Genomic DNA, 24,847 nt, shown 5'->3' on the forward strand with positions numbered 1-24,847 from the left:
GTTATTTATTTAGTTTTAAAAACAAAACTCTTAATTTTGGTTATCCAGATAGAGAATTAGAATCTAGGATAGGCATTGATATTAATTAGTCTCTGTGGAATACGACCTTACTTGCTACTGTACACAATTGCACCCGTACATTTGCGGTGTGTTAAGAAATTAGCGAACAGATGCAACCGTTGAAATGGCCACGGAAAGGATATCTCGAGCAAGATGGGCAAGAATAGGCAACCTATGTTGGTTGACCTTCCACCAAGCTAATATGTTAAAGCCTGTTGAATCATCAGCCCTCTTTCTTTCTCGGCTAGGTAGAGATCCAAATTAATCATTAGACAAATCATTATCTATGGCACGCTTTTGTTTCTTGAACTTGTCAACCAATAGGTAATGAGATGAACTAGTAGTTTCCAAGGCTTGTGACGTTGAAGCTTGATCTTTCTCTTGTGTTGTTGTAGGAGTTGAAGTTGGATTAATATGCAAAGACTTGTAAGCATCTAATAATTCATAAAGTTCATCTTTCACACTCTTTGCAATTGCTTCCCCAACATCATTTCCATACACTTCAACAAGTAAGAATTCAAGAAGCTCAAACTTGTATCTAGGATCAACAACCACACTAAAAAAGATAAGCTTGTTCATCTTCTTGGGGTCACCCTAATACTTGTCAAATTTTTCCTTCATCTTCACCCCATAACCCTCACATCTAAATTAAGATGAATGCATCACCCACTCATTCAACAAACAATACAACTCATTCAACAAACAATACATGTTGGTAATCTCATGCAAAAAATCATTTGAGGTGACATACAAAAACCCAGAAATACTAATTATCAACTCATAGAATGTTTTCAACACCAAACTCAACTTTTTTGCATTCTCCCAATCCACAATTTCAGGCACACTTTTACCTTCGTCAAGATCAATCTTATAAAATGGATCTTTAGCTTCAAAGAATTCAAAAGCCTTTTCAAATTTGCAAGCAACATCTAACATCAAGTAAGTTGCATTCCATCTAGTAGGCACATCCAAATACAAACTACTTTTGCAATCAATGTTTTCTTCTTTGCAACACTTTTGAAACCTTTCAATTCTAGCAGGAGAATGCCTAATAAATCTTACCGTTTCCCTAATCCTTGTCACAGGCACATCCAATTCTTGCAACCCATCTTTCACAACCAAATTAACAATATGAGCCACACACCGCATATGAAGAAATTTCTCACCCATCACACAACAATTACGAGCAATCAATTTATTTCTCAAAGCCACAAGACAAGTATCATTCGAAGAAGCATTATCAACGGTGATTGAGAAGACTCTCTTAATTCCCCACTCACGCAAACAACCATAAATTTGCCTACCAATGCTATCACCCTTATGACTCTCTAAAGTGCAAAAGTTGATGATTTTTTATGCAAAACCCAATCCTCATCAATCCAATGACCAGTAATGCACATATAATTAACCTTTTGCAAAGATGTCCAAGTATCAGTAGTAATGCAAATACTTGACTCGGATTTTTTAAAATAATCCATCAACTTTATTTTCTCATCCAAAAACATCTTATAAATATCACGTGAAAATAGTCCATTGAGAAGGTATTCTAAACTTAGGTTGTAATGCAGCAACAAACTCCCTAAATCCTTCACCCTCCACAATTTTAAAAGCAAGCTCATCTTTGATTATCATTTGAACCAATTTGAACCTACAAAAATCCTGATCAAACCGCCAACCACTCAAATGACCAGATACAGCAGACTCATCACCCCCTTCCTCATGTATTTTTTTGTAAAGACTGAGATTGTTTCAAATCAGTACTACAAGAAAACTTCTTGCATCTACCCATATGATTATTAAGCGAGGCCGTACCATTTTTTTTTTGGAGTCGCAGGCATAGGGAATAGCACAATAGTTGCACCTCGCTTTGTTGTTGCCATTTTCATCAACAAACTTCGTGAAATAGATTGTTTTTTGAATTCTTGTTGAGGTTACTTCGGCCTGTGTCGAGAGAGGTGGCATGGACCCGTCTTTTATGCTCGGTGCACTAGACTGTCCCATATCTCCATCTTTTCATTTTTCAGCCATAAATCTGCATTAATAACAGTAAATAATCCATTTTAGCCATAAATCTTCACTAACAACACTAAATAATCCATTTTCAGTCATAAATCTTCACAAACAACACTAAATAATCCATTTTCAGCCATAAATCTTCACTAACAACACTAAATAATTCATTTTCAGCAATAAATCTTCAATAACAACACTAAATAATCCATTTTCAAATTTTCAGATTTCTGAATAATGATATAGTGTAAATCGAGTACAAATTCAACTACTATTCAAAGCTAAATTGACAGATCCGCAATAACAAATTTGAAGCTAAATTCAAAGCTTAAGAATACAGATTTTCAAATTCTTAACAACTACAAATAAGGTAGAAGCCTAGAAACTTACGGCTAGGGTTAGGCCGTTAGGGTACTGGCCGGTGGCCGCGTCGGAAGGGGAAGCCGAGAGAGGGGGTAGTCGCCTCCGCCTGCAAGGACGACGCGTCGACTCCTGTCGCCTGGGCTGCCGCCGAAAGAGGGAGAACTTCTCGCCGCTGGAAACTAAAAGCTGAGAACTTCTCGCTTGGGCTGTCGCGTCGCAGAAGGGGCGACGCTCGGCCAACCTGGGCTGTCGCGGATTGGCGAACAGCACGGTAAGTCGGCGACGACAGGCGGATGGTGGGAGGAGGGTGGAAACTGTCGAGTGAGAGGCTGAGAATGAGAGGAGCGGCGGGTAGGACTTAGGAGAGTGGAATGAAGGAGTTCAGATGTTAGGGTTTCTTTTAGGCAAAAAAGTAGAAAATTAATTATATATTATAAAATATAAATATATAATAAAATATTAATATATATCGATTCAGTTCGATTTAAAACCGAATCAAAAACTAAAAGCTGAAATCGAATCGAAACTTATCGGTTTTAATTTTTGAAACCGAACCGAAAACCGAACTAGTGGATTCAGGACCGAACCGCACCAAAATGGTTCGGTTTGATTTTGCTTTTCGGTTCAGTTTCTGCTCACCCCTAATGTTTGTGTGAGGCCTATCAGTTTTTGTTTGACCCATAACCCTACTAATGACTTACTTATCTCTAACTTTGGAGCCATCTTCCTGATAGTTGATCTTTCCAAAACAGATAAGTTGTTAGGTCCGGAGGGTCTTGAATAGGTGTATGGGGGGAATACACCTATGGGCTATTTTTCTTAGTTAAAACGAAACTTTAAATACAAACTGACTCAGCCTGTTTATTGAAAAGAGTTTTGTCAAAACAGGGTTGACGACTAATACTGAATACTCTTCAGTAAGGAGTTATCAGTAAAATCAAAGATTTTAACTGATACACGTAAGGCTTCAGTCAAGTTTGATAAACAGAGAGATGTTATGAATCTTACTGACTATCAGAAGATAGATCAGTTAGACTGATAGCACACGCAACGGAAAACTTTTATTTCGAAATAGCCTGTGATCTTAAACACATTGTCAACAGTTAAGTTTCTCTTTGCAATTAATCAGTTTTCAGTTTATGAAGGTAAGAGTACAAGTAAGAAGGTAAGTACTGAAATCTGTAAATAACACAGAGATTTTTACGTGGTTCGGAAAATACTCCTTACATCCACGGTCGGTTGATCAGACCAACAACTTCACTGAGCAAGTGCTTACCGGTGCACTGCAAACCGATGCGTGTGCTTACGGGTGCACAACAAACCTGAACGTGTGCTTGCGGGTGCACACAAATCGAGACGACGGAAGATCCTATCTTTAGTACCAACACACTGGGTTGGATTTCTCACTCCTAGCGCACACTGAGCACTAAGATCTCACGGAGACAGAACACTGGCCTGAACTCCTTTTCGACACAAACACTCAATTCGGTTCGTTGAAGAGAGGTTTGAAAACTTGCCAACTAAACCACAAAGAATAAGTTCTTTGCAGTCAGTTTTACCTAGGATTTGGATATACAATATTTACCTAAGTTCTAAGAGAATGTATGTAATCAGCAGTGACTGATTTTTGGCTTTGTGATTCTCTTCTTCGATTCAAACTTTGGGGAGGCTTGGTTTTGTTGAGTAATGAATTCAACAGCGTTTCAGCTTATGTTGTTGAATCGGTGAAGATTGAAGTGATCATCGAGCGCAATTTATAGGAGACATCTTGAATAAATCTATTGGCGGAGATGGTCTTCAAGATTTCTTTCGTTAGAGAGTAATTTGAACTTGGGCTGAGGCTTCAATCTTCGAGGTTCCTTGTTTGGTGAGAACGACTACTTTGAAGAGCAGGAGATGCGACATCTCTGAAAAGGTGATCACCAAAAAGGAATGGCCTCTGCAGAGAAAGGATGATCCTGAAATCTCTGCATTTAATGCGGCTGTACTTCTGGAGTGCGTGGCTTCATTTGAACATTGGAGGTTCAGTCCGGGAAGAATGTTTAACTGATACTTGACTTTAGTATCAGTCCGCTGAATCCACGTGGCGCGCATTAAGTAATCATTCGAAATTGATCCTTCGACTGATAGGTCAAATATCAATATTCAACTTTGCTTTAATCGTTACATCAGTCGGCATTTTCAGTCTTCAGTCTTCAGTCCTTCGTTCTTCAGTCTTCAGAACAGCAACTAAACTAGAGAAAGAACTCTAACACTTGAGTTCGAACAGTTCTAGTCTATTACAAGTGAAACCTATTGATTTTGGTATCATTAAAACTAGGATTAGGATATTTCATTAAGTTCCCAACATAAGTTCCTCAGCTTTTCTAGATCAAAAATCTTCTTATCTTTATACATAATTCCTTTCTTGTTGGATTTGAAATGGACATGTATATCACTGCACTGTAGTTGCTTCACTTGGCTCCATATATTTTTGATGGTTTTTGAAGTGAAGCCAAATGTTTTTGTTGCCTCTAGTTGTGCTCCATGCCTTATGTGCCCATCAAGTTGCCGATTTCGAAGATGAAACTGAGCAATCTTGCTCTTGTTGACCATGGTCACTTCCTTGTGTTTTATACATGGAGCCATTTGGAATTTCTGCTCTTCTTAGAACTTGTATTTACTTAAATGGAAGTTTTACAAAAAAGAAAGAAAAAAGAGAAAAGGCCCTTGAAAGCACAAGAACGCAGACTAGGGGGGACCCAAGACTAAAAAATGAGCTGGTAAAACAAAAGAAAAATGAAACTAGCAAAAAACAAGAGATACACCCAATCGCACAAACACTAGCAATAAGGAAAACTCATAATGGTGTGGACATCGTTCAATCCCAAATTATATGACCAACGACCATTGGCAATATTATCCATAATTCGCATACTTGCATTCCTGCTCTGATCAATAACAAAATCCCTCGGTGTATAACCCATTTCCTCTGCATTTCTGAGGCGACTTTTTATGCTATCTTCCGGAGCCAGCGGTACACGCGACTTCTCCATACCCTTCGGAGGGCGACCTCGTCCACGTTTAGCCGGTGCTTGATCCACTAACATTTGCATCCCCTGACTAACCTGCTCCTCTAACCTACGAATACGACTAGTGATTTCCTTCGGAGTAGGAATGGACGACTCTTTACCCCCACTGTTGTCCACATTCTGCGGAGAAACCTAACCCGCAGAACCAACCGAAGTCTCCCTCTCCAAGCCCAACCGGGACTTATCAAGAGCAACATTGTCGCCTACCGGACTACTCGAACCCGAGCCATTTGGAGCCTCCATATCCAAAGCTTTCTCCACATCCGAGTCCTCTTTATCGGTAACCAAGTCGTTGTCCATCTCATTGTTAGGTGACCCAACCATTTCACCCTCCATAGCCGTGCCCCAAATCACAACCACATAATCAGAGTTCGTAATGATAGTCTCCTCCATGTCCTCATTAAGCACTTGAAAGCGATTAGCATCCCCGATCTGAGGGGGATTCTTCTTCTTAACCGGCACCATATCCACGTTTAGGCGGTCAGGCCCCGATAAAGGTTTAACAAGAACATCAACATTTGAACTTCCTTTGGGCTGTCATCCAGGCTCACCCTTGGCATTAGGAATCTGCTGCTCAACCGCGGTCACTGGAGACGTCACCTCATCGTTGTTCTTTTGTTTGCCCATGTCCCTAACGGCTCTCTGGCATTTCTCCAATGAATGACCTATAAATTTACAACGTGAACAGAAAAGAGGCATAAATTCAAAACCAAACTCGATGTAAAACGAGTTATTACCATCATCAATGTACATCGAATTGAGAATAGGCAAAGCCATGTCAATCTCCACCAAAACCCGTGCAAAGTGTCCCACATAACCAATTGCGAAGGCATTATCGATACGCAATGGATGACAAAGGGCACGACCTACGCCAACAATAATCACCGGAGTCCATAACTCCACAGGGAGATATTATATTCGGACCCAAACTTGAGCCAGAGATGACGCTTCCTTATACGGATCAAAATACCTAGTCCAGTCACGGAAGAGGACGTGGCCGATCGACAGTTGGAGAAAAGAATTCCCCTTAGCTTTCTTTTTCGCTTCCATCGTCAAAAATTTAGCAACAAAGAAACCCTTGGCCATGGGTATCAGTTGACAGTCGGAGCACTGCCATATAGTTTGGAGTTCATGAGAGAAATCCACAAACGAGCGCGGCTTATCCCCTTTACGTTGGATAAGCCTACCGATTAAGGCAAACTGTAACTCTTCCAGCTTTTTTGATATTTTGATTCCGGCACCAAGAGAGTGACAACCCCTCCTTCACGATTGGGGTGAAGGGCACAGAGTCCATAAGCTGCTACATCAGGCTTATTCAGATATTTGGGTTGAACTGAAGCAGCATACGATACCCTAGTGGTCGGCGCCGCTCCCTACGCATCCTGCGATGCCGCTGAAACAACACTAGAAAATAGCGAACTGCTCTTTTCTTCAGCTGTCCTATCCTTTAGCTTAAGAATAGGGTTTTGGTTTTGGGGGACAGAATGTGCCGCCGGCACAGTGGTATGCAACGAACTAGCCACCCCGCCAGCTGTGTGCGAAGGAGAACTACCGGAAATGCAATTTTCGATCAATTGGAGGCCAGCATCAGGGGGCTTAGGAGCAGACATAGGCGAAGAGGATCCATGTGGCAGAATCAGCCCGGACCTGTCGCTGGGAACGTGCGACGGAGAACCTGCCGCTCCAGAAATCTTGAGATTGCGTGGAGAACCATGGAAATTAGACGTCAGGCAAAAAGCCGCAGACGGCGACTGGAAATTGTTCGAAACCGTAGGGAGATTGAGAGCTGAACGATCGGGAAGGCCAGCCATCGTCGGAACGATGATCGGCGCCAGATAACCGGCAAGAAAAAAACTAGGTTTTTCGAAAAACCCTAGAGAAAGAAAAAGACGTGCGCTCCATCATCACACCCCAAAAATCTTAGAACTTGTATTTACTGTTGTTGGTTTTTGGAGCTTTAAATTTATGGTTGATGCCTCTTGTATTTATTGCTATAAGAATACTTTTAGTTTTGAAGATTTGGTGGGAATGAAAAAGTATCTTTTTATTAACTATGGCGCTCCACTTTCATTTCTAAAGTTGGCGCCACTTTTCTTCTTGGCAAGTCAGCCAACCTTTTCATTTTTCAGTCAACTGTTAAATAAGATAACAGATCGTAAATATTAAACTAATCTAAATAATATGCGAAAAAACTAATCTAAAAAGATACTCACTGTTAACAATGAAAATAGATCGTAAAATGTAAACAAAAAACGTTAATCACTGTATTTAATTAGCCATAAATTAATTAACCATGTTTATAATTAGCCATCAAATAGTTTATTAAATATCCATCAAATAATTAGTCATTCAATTAACTTTATGTAACACACATCCTAACACCTTTAATGTGGGACCCAAACTTCACTTACATCACACTTACCTAATATTTCTTGAAACCCGCACCCAAAAAATTGGGGAACATTGGTTGTGGACGGAGGGAGTAATCTATATCTATATCTATATAATATATAAAAGATGAGTTTTTCCCTCCATTTATTTCCTCCTTTTTATTTTCATCTCTTTTCTTCGACCAATTTTTTTCTCCCTTCTCTATAAATTTTCTCTTGTTTCTTTTATTAATATTTTTCAAAATATCGTTAGATTTGATTCATATAAAAATATTTAATATTCATCTTGAATTTAAGTTCGTGAAAAGATCTTTAATATGTAATAAAAATTTTCAAAAATGAAATTAAAACAAATAAATATGAAAATTTCAAAATTTAAAACATACTCTCTCTATTACTTTTACAACTTTTTGTTTATGTTAAGTATATGAAAATTTTATTTATTTATTGAAATATATTTTTCATTTATTTACATTTTGGTTCTATTTAATATTAATATTTATTTATTTAAATATGTCAATTAATTTCGATATTCATCGTGCATCGCACGAATGTATTTACTAGTTAATTTTAAAATTGCGATGAATTCACAATTTAAATATAGGTTAATTATGAATTCAAGTTTTAAAGTTAGATATCAAAACTTGAATATAAATTGCTTGTGAATTTGAGTTTTAAATATAGAATTCACAACTACAAATAGTTTTTGTTATAAATTTGTGTTTTAAAGATAACATTCACAACTAAAAATAGATTTGGTTGTGAATTCGAGCACAATAGAATAATTTTAATTGTAAATTCTAAAGCTATAATTAATGAGTATATTTTTTAAATAATTAAATATTGTTTTTATTCTTATTATCTTAATTTGGACATTTTAAAAATCATTCTAGTAATTATCTTTACAAATTTTCCAAATAAAGCAAAAATCTTACATTAAATAAAAAAAAAAAAAAACTGAAAAGAGACGCAAACACATATGGGTAGTTCTGATTTTGAAATCTGAAAATTTGCATATATCGTACGCCTCACTCCAACTTTCACTAGAAAACCCTTTTCCGCTCTCATACTCTCCATCGCGCTTTCTCTCTCTAGGGTTTTACGTCTCAAATCTCGCTCTCTCTCAACCCTCCTAAACAATGGCGTCCGCGGCGGTGGCAAAGGCGAAGCCGACAGAGACGTTCGTCGACAACAAGCGGAAAGACGACATCCGGATGGCGAACATCGCGGCGGCGCAGGCGGTGGCGGACGCCGTCCGGACCAGCCTCGGCCCCAAGGGTATGGACAAGATGATCTCCACCGCTTCCGGCGAGGTCATTATCACCAACGACGGCGCCACGATCCTCAACAAGATGGAGGTCCTCCAGCCCGCCGCCAAGTTCCTCGTCGAGCTCTCCAAATCTCAGGACGTCGTCGCTGGAGACGGCACCACCACGGTCGTGGTCATTGCCGGCGCGCTGCTCAAAGCTTCGCTCACTCTATTGAACGCCGGCATTCACCCCACTGTCGTGTCCGATTCGCTCCACAAGGCTTCGATTAAGGCCGTCGAGATTTTGTCTGCTATGGCCGTCCCCGTGGAGCTGTCGGATCGCGATTCGCTCGTGAAATCTGCATCGACGTCGCTGAACTCTAAGGTGGTTTCTCAGTACTCTACTCTTTTGGCGCCTTTAGCTGTTGATGCTGTGCTTTCTGTGGTGGATCCTGAGAAGCCTGATTTAGTTGATTTGAAAGATATTAAGATAGTGAAGAAACTGGGTGGTACTGTTGATGATACTGAATTGGTGAAAGGGCTTGTTTTTGATAAGAAGGTGAGTCATGCTGCAGGTGGCCCTACTAGAGTGGAAAATGCTAAGATAGCTGTGATACAATTTCAGATTTCCCCACCTAAAACTGATATAGAACAGAGCATTGTGGTGTCGGACTATTCGCAGATGGATAGGATTTTGAAAGAGGAGAGAAATTATATCTTGGGAATGATTAAGAAGATAAAAGCTACAGGGTGTAACGTGTTGTTGATTCAGAAGAGTATCTTGAGGGATGCTGTCACGGACTTGTCGTTGCATTATTTAGCTAAGGCTAAGATTTTGGTCATTAAAGACATTGAGAGGGATGAGATTGAGTTCATCACCAAGACTTTGAACTGTCTGCCAATCTCTAACATAGAGCACTTCCGCGCTGAGAAGATGGGGTTTGCTGATATGGTGGAGGAGGTGCCGCTGGGAGATGGTGGGAAGATTGTGAAGATTATGGGAATTAAGGACATGGGGAGGACAACAAGTGTGCTGGTCCGTGGTTCAAACCATTTGGTGCTTGATGAGGCCGAAAGGAGTTTGCACGATGCTTTGTGTGTGATAAGGTGTTTGGTTAACAAGAAATATCTGATTGCTGGTGGTGGAGCGCCTGAGATAGAGCTTTCGAGGCAGTTAGGAGCTTGGGCAAAGGTGCTGCAGGGAATGGAAGGGTACTGTGTCAAAGCTTTTGCTGAAGCACTTGAGGTGATTCCTTACACTTTGGCTGAGAATGCGGGGTTGAATCCAATTGCCATTGTCACTGAGCTGAGGAATAGGCACGCACAAGGTGAAATCAATGCAGGGATCAATGTGAGGAAAGGACAGATCACTAACATTTTGGAGGAGAATGTAGTGCAGCCTCTGCTAGTAAGCACAAGCGCAATTGCCTTGGCTGCAGAGTGTGTTCGGATGATCTTGAAGATTGATGACATAGTTACCGTGAGGTAGAGTTGATCAGATGTTAAAAGTATTGGCCGCTGGGTGTTTGTTTTCAGTTATTACCTTTGCTGTTTTTGTGTTAGTTTACTCAATTTTGTGACCTTCTGGCTGTATTCAAGTAGACTCATTACTTTTTCTAGTGAATGATGGTACTGGTCTGTCATGTACTATCTCATTGCCTTTCAATTTCGGTGTCGTAAAATGGGCAGATATCATGTTACTGCATCCCTTTCTGCTGTTATTATGAGTTTGCTGGATGCTATCAATTCTATTTTTCCGAGCAATATCTTTCCTGGCCTCCTTTACCTTTGTTGCTTGTTGAAAACAAAAGCACTGCTTTTTAGGCCCATATTTGTAGGCTGGAATTGTCATGCATGTCACATCTTGAATTTTTAAATCTATAGCAGGAGCAAGTTCCAAGCTATAGGGAATTATTTATGCAGATAGTAATGGATGAACTGATGAACTCCAGATTGAAGTGGTGTCTTGATGATTTCGTTCCCAGCCCAATTGCTGAATATGAGCTGATCTATATTTTCTGAAATTTGCACAGCTCCATGCCTTATATGCTCTGATAAGTGTTCATTATAGTCTACAACTCAAAGCTGTTTTAAGTTTGTTAACATATCGCTTCTTTTCTCAATTTGTGGTATTATTTTGTCTGCTTCCATGCCTAAGTTTGGTTCTTGGATCATCTATGTTTGATAATGAGGAAATCAAGGAAAATCGAACAAGTCGAGTGAAGATTTACATGTTAATATTTTTTATGCTGAGCCTGTTTTGGACAGTTTACAGGAAATGACCTAAGACTTCTGAGCCCTTCAGCATGCGAAGGCTCTAAATTTGTTGACAGGAAAAAAACTACGGAATATCAACCGTAGTAGGGCACTCTTGACTACTGGTGTTGCCTTCTAATAGATGTTTTGTGAGAGTCTCTTCCTTGTCTTGCCTCTGATATCTCGCTTCTGCTGTTTTACCCCATAAAACTAGATAGAGGCCAATCATTATCAGTGTAGCTCCAATGACTCTGCAAGAATGTGAAAAAGTGTCAGGTTGTTTAATTTGACTCACTTTTTCCCTTTACTTTAAAATATTGACATTGAAATTGACTACATACCCTCCAGAGTATAATCGATCACCAAGAACTATGGATGCCATTCCAGCAACTAATACTGTTTGGACTGGCTGGAAGCTGGAAACAAACACCGGACCTCCCTTTTGAATGCACCAGGTTTGTAGAACTATTACAAGTCCCGATGATATTATCCCCTGCATTATGTATATGATGGTAGTTAGGTTAGGTACGTGAGGTGATTAGCATGTAGACAATAAGTAAGGTGGGTGTGAAGTCTTACAGCATACAAGATTGTAAAAATTTCTTCCCCCGACACTATTTGCCAGTGTGTTGGATCCCTTTCTGTGAATGCAGCTATGCATAGGAATTGAATTAATCCGAAGAAGAGTGTGAATGAGGTAAGTGAGAGTTTGGCAGGGTACTTCTTCACAATAGGAGCCTGCATATGAGTAGTTGAAGTTCAATAAGCTGTTACATTAACATTGATGAGTTATACTTCTTTGACAGTTGATTTGTTATGAATTTGGAATCATCATGGTGCCTATAGTGCCCGCCAATAGCAATACCATATTAAAACGTTGTTTTATTTATTTATATATGTTTTTTGAATGTCAGTCAAGTCTTCATTGCTATGCTTCTGTCACCTTTGAGGAGCTGCAGAGGATTATCAAAGAAATTACATATCTTGCAGTATTGATACAGAAGTTACCTAGAAGTTAAGTATTAGATAATCACAGCACAGAGATTAGAAAAGCTAGACTCTCAGAGATGTTACTAACAGCTTTAGTTTTGTCTGAAAAAGGTAACAGATGAATTTACAACTATAAGCTATGGAATTTCACTTTGCTGTATTAGATGATCTTACCTGAAGGACCATCCATCCAGCCCAGGATAAGCAGTGGCAAAAGGTAAATATACAACCCCATGCCCAGCTCTGCATTTTGCTTGAACTCTCTGTTGATGAATTAGTTCCATTCAAAATTGGAGGCCCCTTGTACAAGGTGATAACCGTAGCGCCTCCAATGCTCACTAAAGTCCCTAGAACTTTCACCAAACCATCCATCCTCATAACATTCACTTGCTCAATCCTGAAACCATGACACAAGGTTAGGCTAAGCCTTCATTCCATTCGACCTTTCTCTCTCTGTCTAGATTTGCAGTTTACTAGAAATTGAGATTGTCCTTACCTTAAAGCAGTCGCCATGATGAATGTAAGTGCTGGTACTGTGTTTTGCATTGCTGATACAAAGGTTGGTGATGCATAGTACAAACCTAGGATGTAGTACACCTGGTTTGCTGTGATTCTGGGAACGAGACAACAATAATTTTCGTTAGTACGGAGATGAGAATCGTAGTAGGAAAATGAGGTGGTTCATGTTGATGCTTAGTTGAACTCACCCCACTAGTGCAAGAAGGAAGAACTCAGCCAACAATGAGAATGTGAGAGGTGTTCTTTCCTTCCTGCAGATGAAGACAGAGAGCAGTGTGTATTAGATATTTAGGGAAAGATTGTGTTACCTAAAAATTAAACATAGAAACATTTAAGAACTCACTTTTCCATGAAGTAGGCAAAAGGCCCTACCAATAGCAATGCAATAATGTTTCTGTAAATAGGGTAGACAATCTTGCTAACACCAATGTTGAGGGCAACTCTTGAGACTATGTGAAACCCTGCAAAGCATAGCTGCAGAATGATCAACGATATCACGAGCTTCGCCCTCTCAGAAACGATGCTTTCCTGTGCCATATCTCGTCGTTTTTGTGTGTGTTGTATGTTGTCTTTGTTTCTGTTGCATATATATAGACAGAGATATCCAGGGACATAATTTTTTATAGTGTGAGATGTATTATTTGATAGAGAAAAGATGGTGGGTTAGCTGCCTTGAAGCATATGCAAATTGGAGAGTAATCATTGAAGCTCATTATGAGCAAATGTATGTGAATTATTAGTGCAATGTATTTTGCAGAATAATGAGTTTATCTAAATCCAATTTGATATGTTGACTTGAAATTGAACTTTGTTAGGGAGACAAAGCGTCCGTTGTCCATGTTGGGCAGGTAGTGAAGGGCAAAAGACCAATCTTCACTTTTTTCAACTCATTGATATTTGATTTGAATATTTTGTGTCTGCACATTATCGATGACAAATTATGATCAATCATTTTGCCAAGATTTCAACTTGTCGTCCAGCAATGGCAGTCGGGGTGTTATATTTTATCTTATTCGAATCCTTGAAAAAAAAAAAAAACTTTGTTTAGGTCAATGAGTTTTAAAATTTCTGAAATCTTCTTCCGGTGAGGAAAGAGTAAGTTCATGGAGAAAGTTGATAAGCATATGGTTTTATTCTTCACGTGTTTCAAGTTCCAATGGAGAATAAGGGCAAATCTGTATCTCGATTTTCGTTGTTTGTAATAATGTACATAATCGATATTCAAGCTATGAGCACCCTTTTATGATGATTATCCGCTCATTTTAATTTCACAAAATCTCCTGTACACGGTATACCCGGATCATATTTTGACCCATATTTGATCTAACTAGACTATATATATTATATTTAATTATTTACATGAATAAGATCTGATCAGATGTGTTTGTTCATAGTTCTCAGTTCTCACGAAAAGCTGTGATTCTCAGCTTGAAATTTTATTTGCAACTGAAGTGTTAAAAATGCAGTAAAATTTTCGATTTTTGATTGATTAATAATTATTTTTTTCAAATTAATTTATTAAATATGTGAAGATTTTGATTTAAGGGCAATTTTGCTATTCAATCTGAAAATATGTACTTTTGTATGTTCTAATTATAATGAGTATATTTTATATATTTTCAAAGTTGTAAAAGGGTATTTTTCATATATTAACACTAATATAATATTGTTTGATAGCTTTCGAAGATATTGAAATGTGAATCTTTTCTTATCGTGCGCCAATCGTCCACATATCTGAATTTTTTTGTATCAACGTTTTCACCAGCCGTTTATTTCGAAATAAATCATTCCGTTTTTTTAGAACACTAGCCGAAAGAACGTACGTTATACGTGTAATTAATGTTATTTTATTTGATAATTTATTATTTTAAAAAATCTATTAATTCATTACTTTTATTAGATAATTTATTGAATGGGTATATTTATCTATAAACCTTATCAATAGCTATAGATAAATGAAGGGCAAATAGCGTCAAAATCCCTATACTTTCCCCGTTTTCACATATTTCCCCTGACTTTAAAATTTCGCGATAGAATCCTTGAACTTAAATCCCGTTCGCGTTTCTCCCTTAAAATTGACCGGCGATTTAAGTAATGCTGACATGGAGCCTGGAAATCCACGTAGGATTAAATTCCGGCGTAGTAAGCGACGTAGTTTTACTTAATAACGTGAAACGTCGTCGTTTTATCCTTATTTAGGGATTTAAATGTCATCCAACATAGAAATTTAGGGGAAAATTGATTTCTTACGCAAATTAAGGTTGTTCTTGAGAAAAAAAAAACACCAAATCCATGCCCTCATCTTCATCATTCCGGCAGAACTTCAGCCACAAGGGGCGAGTAATATATGACCATGGACTCCCAGCTTCAATGATGATTGTAATGGCATCACCAAGAATATATGGTTTATCACTGTCGTTCCTCAAGTCAAGAGATTTTGATGGCGGGCGCGGAGTTGACGCAAAACACTTGTTTTGATTTGAGTTCAAATTAACAAGAGTGAGAGCGAGAGAGGTTTTGTGGTCTCCGCCGGTGACCCGCGACACCAACGGCGCCAGAATCTCCAAAACTCGGAGGACTTCGGTTGAGAGCAAGCGGCGCGACTCCATACTGCTTCTGAATGAGAGGATCCGACGTGAGCACTGCAAATAGGGTTATTTAATTTAGGGATAAAACGACGCCGTTTTGGGGTTCATTTAATGACTCAGCACAAGCTCCGCCACATAGGCGACACGTCATTGCATTAGTTGCCGGAAAATATCATTAAGGGAAAATTGCGCATCGGATCAAAGGTTAAGGATTTTAACACGAAATTTAAAAGTCGGGGGAAATATGCGAAAACGGGGAAAGTATAGGGATTTTGACGCTATTTGCCCATAAATGAATTGATATATTCTTATAAATATATAATATATAAAATAACCTTAAAATAAAATACTAATGAGTGGATTTTGAAAATAGCCACTTTTATATAGTAAAAATAAATATTACCCACTCAAATTAAAACTTAAAATTTTACCCATTTTTTTTTGAATGGACTAAATTATCCTTCTATATAAATGGGCAAACCTTAATTTCCTTTCATTCTCTCATTTCTCTCTCTCTCTCTTCTCTCTCTCTCTATACATGCCCTCTCTCTTCTCTCTCTTTCTCTCGATCTTTCCCTTCACCACGCCGCCGCCGCCGCATGCTCCCACGGCCACCGCCAACTCCGTCCTTCACCACGCCGCCGCCTCAGCACGGCCACCGCCAACTCACCAAACCCGATCTCGACAGGCTCACCGGCAAATGCTCTCTCTTCTCCACCTCTAAGAGGTTGCAGCTCAAAATTTCGGTCTACTCCGGCCGCCGCGGCGCTACCTGCGGAGTCAGCTCCGGCCGGTTGCTGGGGAAAATCGTCGTGCCGCTGGATTTGGTGGCGGCGGAATCGAGGGCAGCGGTCTTCCACAACGGGTGGATTAGTATGGGGCAGCGGTCTCCTACGGCTGTTGCAGGAGGTGAGGGCGGCGGCTGAGGCACATTGCGGTGTGGCGCTCCTGCCGTGGATGAACGCAATCTCGATCTCCACCTCTACAGCGACGTTGTCGACGGCGCTATCGTCGGAAGCGGATCTGCTGTAGCAGATAGGGATTCCGATCTAGTACGTGAGGAAAGCAAATCTGCTGCAGGCGGCGGTGAAGATGCTACTGGCGGTTGTCGTGATGTCGAATCCGGCGATCTGTAAATTGGAATTTCAGATCTGGAGCTGCCCAGCCAAGTCCGCCGGAGATAAGGCGGTGGACGACGACGAGCTCGAGTACTTAGGGTCTCCGGTTGATTAACCTCGGTCATTTATTCTTTTTTGTCGAATTTTGTGATGTATTGTCTTCTCAAACTATTGGTTTGCTATCCTTACAACTATTGGAAATATGCAAATTTTGATTTTATGGTGATATATGTTGATGAAAATCGCACAATTTTGTACAAATGTTCTTGAATTCATAACCAGGTTTATGAATTCACAACTGAATTATAAGCGATAGTTGTGAATTCACAATTGAAATAGTGTTGGTTGTGAATTCAAGTTTCATTGGTTGTGAATTCACAATTTGAAATAATGTTGGTTGTGAATTCAAGTTTTATCGGTTGTGAATTCACAACTCGAAATAATGTTGGTTGTGAATTCACGCGAATTCACAACCAACACTTGTTATTCACAACCAATACTTGAATTTAGTTGTGAATTCGAGTTGAATTCACAACCAATGAACAGTGGGTATTTGTAAAATTTTATATGTAAGGATAAAATTGTAAATGTAGGTATTTTTTAAAGTTTTTATATTAGTGGGTAAAATTTATTTTTACTATATAAAAGTGGCTATTCTTATATATTAACACAATACTAATAGGGGTAAAATAGACAATCCACATAGGGTACGTAAGGCTTTTTTTATATTAGTATAAATATATAATAAATTTATATTTTATAAATATATAATATAAAATATATTACAGAGGTAAAATAGACAATCCATAAATTGTGCCTTAGGATGCCTTACACAATTAGGCTCTTTTTCTATTAGTATAGATAAACCTTGCTGTTATGATTTATGATCATCCTTACATATGTGAAAACAAAATGAAACAGCCATTACGAAATTAAATAAGTCCAAGATCATCAAAATTAGTTATTATAGGAAGAAAGTCCAAACTCATAAAATAAAACTGATCCTACATGATATCATCCTGAGAACATATCATGAGACTATAAAAGGGTGTTTGGCTGAGCTTATAAGCTCTTCAAAATAACTAATAAGCTCCTTCAAAATGTTTGACAAAATAAGTTGCAAAATAACTTATAAGCTCCAAAAATAAGTTTCAAGAGCTTATAAGCTCCCCAAGAAATAAATTCCTCTAGCCCAGCTTATTTTTTTATAATCTTATATGCAATAATTATTTTATAAATATTTTTCAACTATAATTTATTATTTTCATCATATATCATTCAAGATCATTTTTCTTTAAATTTCTCTTTCTAAAAAAGTATTCTCTCTCTATAGCACAAAATTCTATCTCTAGCTTATAAGCTCAATTATCCAAACACCTTAACAACTTATAAGCTCTCAAGAAACTTATAAGCCCCAAAAGCTTATAAGCTTAGCCAAACACCCTCAAACACTCCTTATTTCTACAGCCAGTTTAGATCAAATCACTTCAAATCAAAACATGTGGGGAAAAATAGAGAAAAGGGAAAGCACATTTAGTGACTACTATTATACTTCTTCAGATTAATTTTCCTTTTTGAAGATTTGGTCCATCTATACTTTTCACTGATTCAATCCTAACACGTGAAACCATTTTCACAGAAAGTCAACACTGAAAAATCCCCGAAAACCTGAAAATTGAGAGTTCACAACCAATAGAGTTAGGCCAAAAGATATCTTGAGCACATCAAACTCGAGCTCCCTATTTCAACTGCATCAAGCAGTTATACCACACTTTCGATAACACAGAAATTTTAAAAACAGATAGACATTTCATTGATCTTGGCCATTGATGCCCAAAATCAAGCTGGTTCCCTATGACTGTCTGAAAACAATGATAATTGCAGTGCAGTTATCTTTGCACAAGCGTTCCCGGACAGCTTCTCGGACAAGCCGGCGACTCACGGCTGTAACTGGTAAACCTTCCTGTCATAGATGATATGTATACTATTAAGGGGTGTGTTTACTTTGAACGATAGTTTAGATATAACACAATACAAGCTAATTCATTACACACTTTGATGGATTCCGAACATTTTTAGCTTTTCTGGTAATCTAATCTGTTTCAAATACTCAATCATAAAGTAAACACCCCCATACTAGAAACCAGACAGCCTTAGCACATTCTTATACATGCATCCTATTTTTATATCACCCTCTGTTTCAAAGAACAAATACCATTGGAAACTGAAAACGAAAATAAACCCTGGCATCAAAGAAAATAGGTAATCATCTTATACATCCCTTCTTATTTGAACTTTAATTTTTAGAGGGAAAACTGAGGGTAAAAGTATGATAGTTAATTGCAGAAATGCAAAACGAACCTTTAACAGCTTTTGAACAAAGTCAACAGCATCACTTGGTCCAAAGACCTAGAAGTTGGATAAAAACTCATTTATGTGATCAAAATATTCAGTAAAACTAAAGGCAAATGGATCAAAATCTTGTTGAAACAATGGAGATAAATACCCCCCACAAGCCATCGCAGCCAAGAATCATGAAGTGGTCTCTCTCTGTAAGGTCAAACGAATGGACATCAGGAATTGCGATGACACCCACCTGAAAACCATTTAACTTTGTCCGTTTAGACAACAGCATGTATCCTGGAACTGCAAGATATATGCAAGCTCTCAAGCATAACAAACCCATAAATGTAACCTGGTAGATTTTCTTTCCTCCTACCCTTCCAACACACAACACACAAAGTAAAGGACAAGGAAATGAAAAAATAGTGTGTAAATATTGTAAGGATGTTGGACATCTCAACATATTTGGTCTGCATCGAAGTATAGAAATTGGTGCATGTCCGCACTTTTCATCCAAAACATGCATATATGTCCCTCCCTGGCAGCACTATGAGGATAAGTAATTTGACTACCGGATGGGGCTTCCTTCCCCCATTGAGAGAAATAAAGATGAAAAGTGAAATTACAACATAAAATTGAAAGACATGTTATAGACAACATGACATGACACCGAGGTTGTTGAAAAGAGCAAGAAGCCAAAAATAGAACCTTCTTGAATTGCCTATCTCCAAAGGCTCTAGAAACTACAAGACGCCCTTGCAATCGTCCGTTTGAACCGATAGATCCACCAGCCTATTCATGTAAATATATTCAGCACATTACTTACCCATCCAAGTACAAAAAAGCAAGGAAGGACGAGTTAGGCAACCACACAACACCCCCAGCAAATTAAACTACACACACACATGTATATATATATATATATATAAATGAAGAAGAATAATGAGCATAGATGGGACTTAGCATGTGCGTGTATGTAACATTCACAATCTAAAGTGCTATATGTTATTGCTTCCAAGAACGGAATCGATTAATTTGGGTTTACAATAAACAGGCTGAACAACAACAACAATAATAATAGTATAAGTTCTTTTTAAAACAAAAATACTCGTGAACAACTGCAGTGGAGATTCCACAAAGACATGTAATTAGTGACTAACATGAAGATGAAGAATCTTCCTCAAAAGAAGATGAAATGAAGAATCCATATGTTGTGCTGATCAGCATCACTGTCAGACTCCACCTAGTAGTTGTCTACTCAGGTGATACCCTTTGACCATTGATATCAGCTTTGAAAGACTTCCATTTTATTTTCATTGAAGTTACAAATGTTTTTCTACAAAAGACAGACGTTATCAGCCTTATAGCTGCTCAAATTAACTGGTCTTGGTTATAAAAGAGCATGGTTTTTGTTATCTTCTACAGCATAGCACATAGCTTTAATGGTATAACCATCCTTTGCTATTTCACAATAAAACAGTCTCCAATGAAGGCCAAGTGTCAACAACCAATCTAAAGGCTATCATAACATCATTTATCAGGAAAAGTTATGCCACCATGATGAATATATGTGAGACCCAGGTTTGATAACATGGAGCTATGAGATTACCAGTTTTAGTTTCAAGAAGTAAACCACACAATAATGCACTAAGAAGAAATGACCTCTTCTCCGTATCACAAGGCATTTACCACTCAATCATCAAAATAAGGAGAACATAAAATGATACAATCATGATGAGAGAATCTTTATCATAGCACCCAAAGCAGACCTTCTGAATCCGTGCTCTCTCTTGTGGATATATGGCTTTGTGTTCTCGAGTCAAAACAATAGCCTTTAGTGGATTTGATCCATCCAAACAACTCTGTGAGCTATCTACAACAGATGATCTTGCTACCACCGCCTTTGCATCACCAATATTAGCAACAAACACCTAAAATAGCACCCAAAGTAGAACCATTACAGATTCAGAACAGAATCAAAGGGAATTAGTTAGGAGAATGGTGCATTACCAGCCAGATGATGGTTCAAACAATTGTCACTAATGTAAGAAGTAGACATTTATCACCTGAGCTATCACCAGACCAGTTAATCCAAATCTAAAATTATCATGAGACTGTCCTACACAAAGACATAAAAAGATTGAAGAATTACTAAAAAATGCCTTAAGATTTGTGGCAAGATTTTTTTTTCTTCCTCTTTTCATCCGATGACAAACTTGCATGCATAGTTCTATATGCACAATCATGGGAGGTCATTAAAAATAACTTAATTGCTATTTCACTCAAAAGCACTTATAGATAAGGAACAAGAAAATGAGGGAAAAATGGATTATCATTTATTAAGTATTAACAAATTATTTTAGAAGCATAAGAAAAACAAATAACTAATTGAAGACTTGATGTCCATAATGGGACAGACAAAATAAATTAGGCGATGGGTAGTTTTTCAAATGTAATGCGCAATTTATTTCATGATACGCCCAATATACTTACATTGGATTCAAATGGAATACCATGAAAACTATTTCACCTCCATAAATCCAATAATGAAACAAATTGAGATAAATGGATTGGATATATCATATATCTGGTCGTGTAAAAATATCCAGCCGTGAAAATCTTGCCTAAGAAGAACACAATAATAATGTATTGAAGTTGTATCAACTTTTTGGCACAGCCAACAGGGTACAATATAGCCACTGCATCTTAAAAGTTAAAACACTACAGAAACTGAAAGTATTCAAGAAAATCCAAAAGCACATCAAAACAAAAATTTCACCAGTGAGTTGCACAAGATTTTTTCTCAAAATCAAAGTAAGATATATCAATGAACAAATTGACCAATTATACAATCAAATTTCTTCAGATCTTAAATAGAGTTTATCTTCACACTATTTTCTCAAACCCCAATCTGAACACAAAGACTAAACTAACTCTTGGACGTAAACATAGATTCCTCTGAATAATATTAAGTTATACAATTCACAACTCCATAGTACAAGTTCATAAACAATAAGAATGATCGTATGAGACAGAGCTGCTGATTAGAAAGAAAAAACTCTTAATTGCTCGGAGCTATAAATGTACTACTAGTATTTATATCCTAAATCACTAGTTAAGACTGACCATGAAGTTTTCCATAAACTTCAAGAATTCATAATGACTGCTTATATTTAACTAGAAATAAGGCAATTCCTGTCACCAATGCTGTAGGCTAAACTATGATTCTTCCAACATTCAAATAAATTTTTTCCACTTACATATTCTGTTTACAATTGATTCCAATTTTCTTCGTTTGCTCAATCAAATTGCACTCGGGATCACAAATAAACAACCCCTAACTACATTGAGCAATGCCAATAACGCCATATACTTCATATTCAAGCTACATCTCATCCAATTGATACTGTTTCAGCATAGATTGCATAGCATACTTAGTGAAGGAAAACTTACCGTTTGTCCCAATACCCAAACACATACAGCTGTAGCACCATCTTGCCATCCCCCTATCAACAAGCCAAAGTGAAACAGATATTAAGATACTTGACTAAAACAAAACACAATTTTTTTTAATATCTATATTCACAATTGCACATGTGTCAGATTCGCACAGATGAGAGAAACCATTTTGATCCATGGTCAAAGTCTTGCAAGTGAATTAATTGACATCAGGGTAGGCGTAGAAATGTTTTTTGACGTATGGTACAGAAAAAGGGTTTGAGAAGGAAAAGCGAAACTACATTATTCTAAGAGTTCTTATATCGTGAAGGAAGTTACCAGCAACTTCAACATATAGAAAATGCATCAAGCACCATGCCTTCAAATTTTGGCAATTGATCAAATTGTAAAAAGTCTGTCAGAAATAGTGACATAGTCATACTGACATGCTTTATATCAGCATAACAGAAGGCCCACAAAATCCATTTCAATGTTCACGAGGGCATCTTTTCATCGATTTCATTCTCTATAATTCTAGCATTAGTCTGCCATTTATTTTAGGAGCCGCAAGGGAAAAGAAGAGCAAGCAAAATTTAGGAACCTGTAGCACTTTCCTGAAGTAGAGCCTCATCTGTTTTCCTGAAACCTATCCAAAGAAGAAACATCTAATCATCATGTTGAATCAATCACACATGTACACAAGGTTGATGAGCTCGAGAAGTCAGGAGGGACATACCATTAAGTATAGCCTTCTTCGCAGTCTTAACATCCAGCTGAAGTTTCACAAGAACAAGAGGGAAACATTATTAATACGAAAATGCCCCAAAAAGGTTGAACAGAAAATCCAGCATTTTCAGGAGACAACTCAAAATTCGAACAATCAACTAAATGCATAGATAAACAGACCAACTCACGTGGTAAGCCTGCTGAAAGCACACTCTCGTGCAAATGCTTCTGGGCATACTCTGCAGCTAGCCGGCCTCCATGCCCGTCATAAATTGCAAAATGCGCACATCTACAAAGCATAATTATGAGAAGAAGCTTAAGCCCTAACAATATTAGCAACATCAACAGATACCAAACAATTGTAATTGGGAAAACACATAAATGAAAAATTGGGATTCGAGGAAAAATAATGATCAAGGGACCTCAAATTTCCAGGGGAACCCGACGTGGCGTCTTGAAGTACCACCCAAGCATCTTCCATGGAGTGGCGTAACCCTTTATCTTCAGCTGCATCGGCCTCCAACGCGAATAAAGCCTTGGTTGTACTCGACGCCGCGATGGTGGTAGTCTGGGTCTCAGATTCTTCCGCCGTTTTCAACCTTTTGTTATCTGGTGGGGAATTGGAGTCGCTGAGTTTGTTCGGGCGTTTGAGGGCCGCCATTGCGGCGGCGGCGGCGGAATTGGATTCTGGTGTACTCATTTCCAGTATGGATGAAACAAAAAGGGGACCACTTTTAAAACCAAAAATATACTCCCTCTATCTCGGAAAACCTTTTCTCATTTTCATTAGTATTTTTTATTTTTAGTGAGACAGTATTTTTAAATTTTAAACCTTACTATGCAACATTTTATTTTTTTTTATCCATATTTTTCATACTCCTTCCGTCCCTCAATTAACTTTCGACTAGGGAACTGCACAAATTTTAAAGAAAAATTGTTAAATGTTTTGATTATAGAAAAAAAGTGTCCCTCAATTAACTTCCGACTAGGGGACGGCACAAATTTTAAAGAAAATTTATTAAATGTATTGATTATAGAAAAAAATGTTATAATTAGTATTGAAAGTGATGAAGATGTGTTATAATTAGTATTGAAAGTGATGAAAATGTGTTAAAATTAATATTGAGAATAGTGAAAGATTGAATAGGAAATTATTTAGGAAATATCCCAAAAAGGAAATATAGGAAATTATTCAAGGGGCAGGGGAGTAATTTTTTTTTTTTTTTGAGAATTCATATTTTTCATACTTAAATCATACTCCCTCCGTCCACGAAAGAACTTCCTACTTTTCATTTTTGGGACGTTCACAAAAGAACTTCATACCTATTTTTAGACTATACCCCACTAGGGTTGTATACGAATCAAATAATTTTGTTCGATTCGGTATTCGTATTCGAATTTTGATATTCAAATTCAAAAATTTACGAATCGAATCCAAATACATATAATAGTTTTGATTCGATTAATTACCAAATACAAATTGCAAATTTTGATATTCGATTCGATATTCGTAAGTATTCGATTTGATTAAATATTTATAATATATATATATATATATATATTATTTATACCTATCTAATCTAATTATAATTGAATAGAGATAATACATGAAAGAAACGTATAACAACAACCAACCTAAACCTTATGATTAAATAGATAAGCTAATAAATCATAATTAAATAAATTAAACAAAAAATAAAAATGATTAAAACTAAATCTTAATATC

The 24,847-nt window shown here is 37.7% G+C and overlaps 3 protein-coding genes across 3 annotated transcripts; 1 reads left to right on the forward strand and 2 right to left on the reverse strand.

The window, feature by feature from the left end:
- Positions 1-8,903: 8,903 nt before the first annotated feature.
- On the forward strand, positions 8,904-10,809 carry LOC130990316 (T-complex protein 1 subunit delta). The gene has a single exon (XM_057914535.1). The coding sequence runs from the start codon at positions 9,034-9,036 to the stop codon at positions 10,630-10,632; it is 1,599 nt and encodes a 532-aa protein (XP_057770518.1). The 5' UTR covers positions 8,904-9,033; the 3' UTR covers positions 10,633-10,809.
- A 209-nt stretch (positions 10,810-11,018) lies between these two features.
- LOC130990317 (WAT1-related protein At3g18200-like) lies at positions 11,019-13,619 on the reverse strand. Its single transcript, XM_057914536.1, has 7 exons — positions 13,252-13,619; positions 13,097-13,159; positions 12,886-13,002; positions 12,564-12,786; positions 11,979-12,137; positions 11,741-11,892; positions 11,019-11,650 (listed from the first exon to the last, which is right to left on the reverse strand). Exons 1-7 carry the CDS (start codon positions 13,443-13,445, stop codon positions 11,485-11,487), a joined length of 1,074 nt encoding a protein of 357 aa, XP_057770519.1. The 5' UTR covers positions 13,446-13,619; the 3' UTR covers positions 11,019-11,484.
- Positions 13,620-18,126: 4,507 nt separating this feature from the next.
- Positions 18,127-23,868, reverse strand: LOC130990318 (probable protein phosphatase 2C 8). The gene is made up of 10 exons (XM_057914537.1): positions 23,544-23,868; positions 23,302-23,410; positions 23,132-23,168; positions 22,997-23,041; positions 22,411-22,463; positions 20,727-20,888; positions 19,666-19,749; positions 19,121-19,210; positions 18,976-19,023; positions 18,127-18,577 (listed from the first exon to the last, which is right to left on the reverse strand). Exons 1-10 carry the CDS (start codon positions 23,819-23,821, stop codon positions 18,467-18,469), a joined length of 1,017 nt encoding a protein of 338 aa, XP_057770520.1. The 5' UTR covers positions 23,822-23,868; the 3' UTR covers positions 18,127-18,466.
- Positions 23,869-24,847: the final 979 nt, after the last annotated feature.

Source organism: Salvia miltiorrhiza, chromosome 6 (assembly GCF_028751815.1).
Source record: "Salvia miltiorrhiza cultivar Shanhuang (shh) chromosome 6, IMPLAD_Smil_shh, whole genome shotgun sequence".
NCBI classification, from domain to species: Eukaryota; Viridiplantae; Streptophyta; class Magnoliopsida; order Lamiales; family Lamiaceae; genus Salvia; species Salvia miltiorrhiza.

What these genes read in the sequence shown, in the direction of transcription:
- LOC130990316 (XM_057914535.1), top strand. Translation starts at nt 9,034, where the DNA reads ATGGCGTCCGCGGCGGTGGCAAAGGCGAAGCCGACAGAGACGTTCGTC.
- LOC130990317 (XM_057914536.1), bottom strand. Translation starts at nt 13,445, where the DNA reads ATGGCACAGGAAAGCATCGTTTCTGAGAGGGCGAAGCTCGTGATATCG. An exon ending in ATCATGGCGACTGCTTTAAG is followed by an intron (nt 12,787 to 12,885) that starts GTAAGGACAATC and finishes TCATGGTTTCAG; the next exon opens with GATTGAGCAAGTGAATGTTA. An exon ending in GATCGATTATACTCTGGAGG is followed by an intron (nt 11,651 to 11,740) that starts GTATGTAGTCAA and finishes ACATTCTTGCAG; the next exon opens with AGTCATTGGAGCTACACTGA.
- LOC130990318 (XM_057914537.1), bottom strand. Translation starts at nt 23,821, where the DNA reads ATGAGTACACCAGAATCCAATTCCGCCGCCGCCGCCGCAATGGCGGCC. An exon ending in GAAGAAGGCTATACTTAATG is followed by an intron (nt 23,042 to 23,131) that starts GTATGTCCCTCC and finishes TTCTTTGGATAG; the next exon opens with GTTTCAGGAAAACAGATGAG. An exon ending in ACTTCAGGAAAGTGCTACAG is followed by an intron (nt 22,464 to 22,996) that starts GTTCCTAAATTT and finishes GCTTGTTGATAG; the next exon opens with GGGGATGGCAAGATGGTGCT.